General features: G+C 39.8%; 1 protein-coding gene across 1 annotated transcript; it reads left to right on the forward strand.

The window, feature by feature from the left end:
- The first annotated feature begins 461 nt into the window (after positions 1-461).
- grk1b (G protein-coupled receptor kinase 1 b) lies at positions 462-5977 on the forward strand. The gene is made up of 8 exons (XM_023404668.1): positions 462-643; positions 2140-2854; positions 3702-3829; positions 4061-4218; positions 4570-4653; positions 4826-4950; positions 5082-5283; positions 5561-5977. Exons 2-8 carry the CDS (start codon positions 2156-2158, stop codon positions 5842-5844), a joined length of 1680 nt encoding a protein of 559 aa, XP_023260436.1. The 5' UTR covers positions 462-643; positions 2140-2155; the 3' UTR covers positions 5845-5977.
- Positions 5978-6501: the final 524 nt, after the last annotated feature.

Below are 6501 nucleotides of genomic sequence, written 5' to 3' on the forward strand. Positions count from 1 at the left end.
GGGTGGGGGGGGTAATCCCCTTTCAATGTGCAGCCTGCTTCTGAGCTGGTGAGCTGGTCTGTCACTCAACAGACAAGACAAGAGACGAGCAAAGTCAATGTGGTGGTTTTACTTGTGTATCCCAGCCTTCGTTATTCCTCATCCATATGATTCAAAACATTGTAGACAGGACAGGAAAAATAGGAAAATCATCAATCAAGAATAGCATCAATTAAGAGTCAAGATTCTCATATTTTGCCTTTAAAGAAATGTGCTATCCTCAAAACCAAGAATGAATTCTGTATTTAATGGTTAAATGATGCTTATTGAGCCAGATTCCTCATCAGTAATCACTGCTGCTGCTGAGTTACACTAATAGCTTCTGCCAAATTGCTCCCTCCAATGAGATCAGGGTTTAATCCGCACCAGCTAATGAACTACCGTGGAGGATTTCAGGTGCAGAGTAAACCTCGCCACGATGTCCCAACACACCCTGAACACATCTTCTCAAGACCCTACAGGACGGAGATGATTTCTTTTTGTTCTGGCTGATGGAAGAAAAAAGAGCAAATAAGAAAAGAAAATAGACTATATGTGTTGGATGATACCCATTTTATTTTATTGCATTCAATTCCGGATTTGACTGCTACAGCGAGAAAGTACGGTGAGTGGATAACTATTTTTTGATTAGGCTACTGACATTATTTATTGGTTTTGCTCTAAAATCTTACATTAAATATTCCCTCAAACAAGATATGCTCTTTTTTTCATAAACAACATATTACAAATTCAAAATTAAAAACAATATGCTGACAATCTTAATTCCCCCACATTCTTGAGATCAATTTATATAAAGGTTGCTTTTCAGATTGTAACAACAAAGACCAGCAATAATCTTTTAATACATGATAGGATCATCACTTTTGTTTGAGTGTTCCACCTATTTAAACATATTTAAAAGCAAGTCTAAAAACTTAGGTTAATTAACAATGAGGTCAATCATGTAAATCTCTGGTATCAGCAGTCAATGTTAACTGGATTATGTAGAGTCAGGAGAGCACCTACGCAGCCAACAGTATCACTTTCAGTACTACATGTACCAGGGCAAGACAGACCAGCTTATACACATGAAATACACCCAGAAAGACTAAACACACTGTACTTTTCCTGTTCAGTTACTATGCATGAGATGTATTCTTCAACATGTATGATGGGACCTGTTCATGAACGGCCCAGCATGCAGTATGATATCATATGAGATATTCCCATAGAGATAAAATAATGTTTATCTTTTTAACAGTCTAATACTTATATCCTTTGGTTTTTCAATAATATGAAAAGAAATCTAATTCCTCAAACTGAAGGTTAAATACACAGCAACATTTCTTCTTTCTTCTTTTGTCTCAGTATATATCAGAATGGGAATCGAACCATTTGAAGTTTGCTAACATCAGGGAGGTAATCTGCACAATGGAAATGAGGGAAGGGAACAGCCCCCCAAATCCTTCACCTTACGTGAGCATGTGCACATACAGTTGCACACAAGCTTAATTTCATTCCTGCCTGTAGCATCTGAAATAAAAAGTCTTTTTCAGTGACTTTTGCCTTTGAACAGCAGGGTGCAGCATATCACAACATCACTCTCTTTTCACATTTAATATTTACTATGAGTGCACAGAGACAGGCTCCACATGAGGCAAACCCAGGGTGTACTGACAAAGTAGTTACATGATCAAACAAAATAACCCAATGCTCCACTTACTGATGACTAATGACATACAGTAGCCCACATTATGATAATGTGAGAATATAATAACAGAAAATCACTCCTTCTTGTTATATAGCACTTTCTACAAATAATAATTTAATGTGTTCTAGTGATTATACATGGTTTTATCTGTGAAAGTGACTTAAAGAAAAATCAGAGTAGGGATAAAATATGATAGAAGATTAAATCAAAATACATCCCAAAACTAATCAACTGTACACTGAATGTTATGGAAGTTCCCATCCTGCTGTTATGGACTTGAAGCTGATTTGTGGCCCTCTTAATATGGAAATAGAAGGGAATTGGAAGCGATTCATATCACACCACATTATGGTTCCAATGGAAAATCAGCTGCAGAGTTGTCATTGACTTCTAACTTGTGTGTGCTACAGAAAAAAAGTTGCAGCCATGGACATCGGTGGTTTGGAGACAGTGGTGGCAAATTCTGCCTATGTGTCCGCCCGTGGCAGCGTGGACGGAGCTGCAGCAGCCTCCATGCGTGACAAGAAGATGCGTGCCAGGCTGAATCTGCCACACATCAGAGATTGTGAACACATGAAGGCCACTGTAGACACAACCTTTGACAGCATGTGTGTCAAACAACCCATCGGTAAGCGCCTCTTCCAACAGTTTCTGGAGAGTGACGCGACCCATAAAAATGCCGGAGAGCTGTGGAAAGACATGGAAGACTACACTGTATGCCAAGAGAAGGACAGAGTACAGAAGGCCCAAAAAATTGTCAATAAGTACTATGAGTCAGCTTCAAAGAATTTTTGCAGCTTCCTGGAGGAGAAGGCCGTCACTCGAGTTAAAGAAGACTTCAAGAACGTTCGCGGTGACCTGTTTAAAGAGAGTGAGCAGCAGCTGCTCAAACACCTGGAGAAGATGGCCACACAAAGCTTCAAGAACAGCATGTACTTCCTGCGTTATGTTCAGTTCAAATGGTTGGAGAGCCAGCCTTCTGATGAGGAGTGGTTCATGGACTTCAGGGTCCTGGGTAAAGGAGGTTTTGGGGAAGTTTATGCTTGCCAGGCTAAAGCAACGGGCAAAATGTATGCCAACAAAAAGCTGGAGAAAAAGAGGCTGAAGAAACGCAAAGGCTACGAGGTAAAGAACTGATGCAACATCTAATGTCCTACCCACAGCCATTCACAGTGTCAAACAGAAGAGCAAGCTGACCCACAGCAGGGAATAAGAAAGAAAGTTTGTGAGAGGATATGCCCCACTGAGTAGAGAGGTTTAGTTTTTACCACAACGGATCAGTGCAAAGAAGCTTGTGACTCTCCTAAAGACCCCACAAAGCAGCTCAGAGCCAGACACAGAGACAGTAGACTAGACTGAAGCCCATTGCTTTTAAAAGCATCAGTGGATAATGAACTTTTAATTTTGTTGACTGCCACTGGAGCAGCACTGCAACACAGCATCACTTTCATGGTTCAGGTAACACTAGTAAAGCTAGGTAGGCCCTGCCACAGGAAGGATTAAAAACTGAAAGATCAATAGCAATAACCTAAAACAGCCAGACTTGGAGGATTTAAGTATGTGGTTATATGCAAAATTCTAATATCTTTATACATTACGATGTACAGTAGAAAAAAAACAGAATCCCAACATTTGTCCCCTCAATTCAACAAGCCACAATAAGTAACTCAAGATTTTAGGGACAGAATTCATCTGTTGAAATGAAAACCTACAGACTGAGGCTCATCATGGCACACACACCTAAAGGTAGCCATTATGAATAAAATTAGTTGCTGTTGTGCTTTTCTTACTTTGACGTCAAAACATCACATGTGTAAAAGGGCTGTGGACCTGTGTTTGACAAGTCAGAATAAGAGCTCTAATCAGGGAAAATACCTGTTTAGCTGGACAGTAGGTTTGTAAAGGGGCTTTTATTTTTGTGCATTTCTGGTTTTCTTGGACTAATCATGTTGTGATGATTATTTCTGTTTAGGGGGCAATTGTGGAGAAGCGAATCCTTGCAAAAGTTCACAGTCGCTTCATCGTGACACTGGCTTACGCTTTCCAGACCAAGACAGACCTCTGCTTAGTTATGACCATCATGAACGGTGGAGACCTCAGGTGCTCTATATAAACTCCAAATACAGCTGTATAGACTCACAGTGAAATCTGTACACTGACATAAACACTGCTTTTAAAGCACATACATACATGGTTTCTGTAGTTAACAACATGGGAATAGTGCTGCAGCCCTCTCATCTCTACTAATCAGCCTAGGGTAGATAAACCTCACAGCTAATATACAGACTAGGCTCTAAGTTGCGTCATGCGTCATCCTCTCCATTCTCACAGGTTTCATATGTATAACGTGGATGAAAAAAATCCTGGTTTCAATGAGAAGAGAGCATGTTTCTATACAGCTCAGATCATCTGTGGGCTCGAGCACCTTCATCAGCACAGGATCATCTACAGAGACCTGAAACCAGAGAACGTACTGCTGGATGATACAGGTGAGCCATTTCCTCTGCAGCAATATACTGTATGAATGCTATGCATGGACATATGGATGTTACAGCCCAAAGACTCTCTCCTAACCCATCACCCCATCACAAAACAAGACTGGTGGGTTAACCAGCTGACTTTGGCTTGAGCCATGACGCTGGCTCACTTCCAACCAGGGTAAATCACCAAAGTGAAAAATACTCCACCAGTGCAGTTCAGTGGAACATGAGGGAAACATTTTATAAAAAGAAAAAATAGCCAATGTTTTATGAAAATAAACCCAGTCATTCTATTAATGTTAGCTGGTGGCCTATCAAATACCCATGTGCCACTGTTGTAATCAACGCCTTGTCGCTTAGGACACGTCCGCCTGTCAGATTTGGGTCTGGCTGTTGAACTTCCACCAGGAAAAGACAAAACTACTGGATATGCTGGAACTCCAGGTAAGTGAACAAATCCAATATTTAAAATTCTAGATTTGGATGAAGTTAAACAAAACTGGACAATTGCAGAAGAAATGCTATGCAGGAAAAAATAACCATGAAAAAAAAAATCCTGTACCAACATGTTGGCCATGATCTTCTAAACAGTCTTTTGTTTTGTTGATGAATATAGGTTTCATGGCTCCAGAGCTGCTCCAGAAGAAGGAGTATGACTACACAGTGGACTATTTTACTCTGGGAGTCACCCTGTTTGAGATGATTGCTGCCAAAGGGCCCTTTAGAGTACGAGGAGAGAAGGTACTAAATGTGTAAATGAATCAAGTGGCTTTTATGGGCAAAAAATATCCTCAATTCTCCTCTTTGCTGATGTCCAATGCCATTTCACTGTGGTAAAATCATATATACAAAACGTTTGTATCTTTCTTCAGGTTGAGAATGAAGAGGTAAGTCGCAGAATCCTGAACGATCCAGTTGCATATACAACCAACTTCACCAAAGAATGCAAGGATATTTGCGAAGGCCTGATGGAGAAGGACCCAGCGAAACGTCTCGGGTTCAAAAATAATGACTGCACAGATCTGAAGAATCAGCCCTTCTTCAAAGACATTAACTGGGGCCGTCTGGAAGCAGGTGGGTGACGTCCACTTAACCATCCCCAGGCAAAAATGCATTAATTGAAGAACTCTTATTGATTTAATCTAATTTAATCCCACTGGATGAGATAGATTCAAGAAACTGCAGATATGGAAGTGACAAAAGAGGAAATGCAAAGTTAACAGGAATTCTTACATAGATAGATAGATAGATAGATAGATAGATAGATAGATAGATACTTTATTTATCCCCTAGGGGAAATTCATATACCATATGCTTTAATTTATTCATGTGTTCTGTGTTTCGTTCAAAGGAATGCTGCCTCCACCATTTGTCCCTGATCCTAAGATGGTCTATGCCAAAGATATTGATGATGTGGGTGCCTTCAGCACAATCAAAGGTGTGGTCCTGGATAACAAGGACACTGAGTTCTACAATGATTTTGCTTCTGGCAATGTCCCAATTCCCTGGCAGGAGGAAATGGTAGAAACAGGTGTATTTGGAGAGCTGAACATCTGGGGAGAGGGCGGCAAACTGCCCAATGACCTTGACCCAAACTACGTGGAAGCCAAAGGTGGGGGGTGTGTGCTGCTTTGATTTAGGGCAGCAGAGGGCAACAGAGCAGGGGAAAGAATATCTACTGAAATTAAACAAATTTAGTAGGTGCTCATTTGGTGCAATTTATTCCTAATCTGTATTATCTGACGTTTTTACAATAACCTGTTACTGTTTCCTAGCTAAAACTAATGCAGTCTAATAGAGTCCTGCAATAAATCCTCCATTAAGGTTATGATGTTCAGTTTTTGTTGAAACTGTTAAAGAGGTGTTGATTCAACTTTAGTTTGCAGTTTGTGGTGCTGCGTGGAACTGCGTTAATACTCACAGGTGTTTCTATTATTTTGTCCACCTCATTCAAAACAAAGATAGTAGGCTAAATAATAGAAATACCTCTCTCTTATAACACAATACAGACTATATCCTCCCAAATAATCACAAAGTTGAATCAACACCTCTTTAACACATGATCAATAAAAACTGAACATTATGACCTTCATGAAGGAGGATTTATTGCAGGAGTGTTGTAGACTGCATTAGTTTTAGCTAGGTGTACCTAATAAAATGACAACTGAGTGTGCATATAAATAATATTTGTAACATTTATAGTGATACTGTAAAAGTGGCAGCATGGTGAAATATCACATAGATTAAATATTATGTAACAATGTAAATATGGTTTCACTAATAATACCTGCT

The sequence above is a fragment of the Seriola lalandi genome, unplaced genomic scaffold (genome assembly GCF_002814215.2).
Source record: "Seriola lalandi dorsalis isolate HSWRI2012SDOR001 ecotype SW California unplaced genomic scaffold, Sedor1 jcf7180002054256, whole genome shotgun sequence".
NCBI lineage: Eukaryota > Metazoa > Chordata > Actinopteri > Carangiformes > Carangidae > Seriola > Seriola lalandi.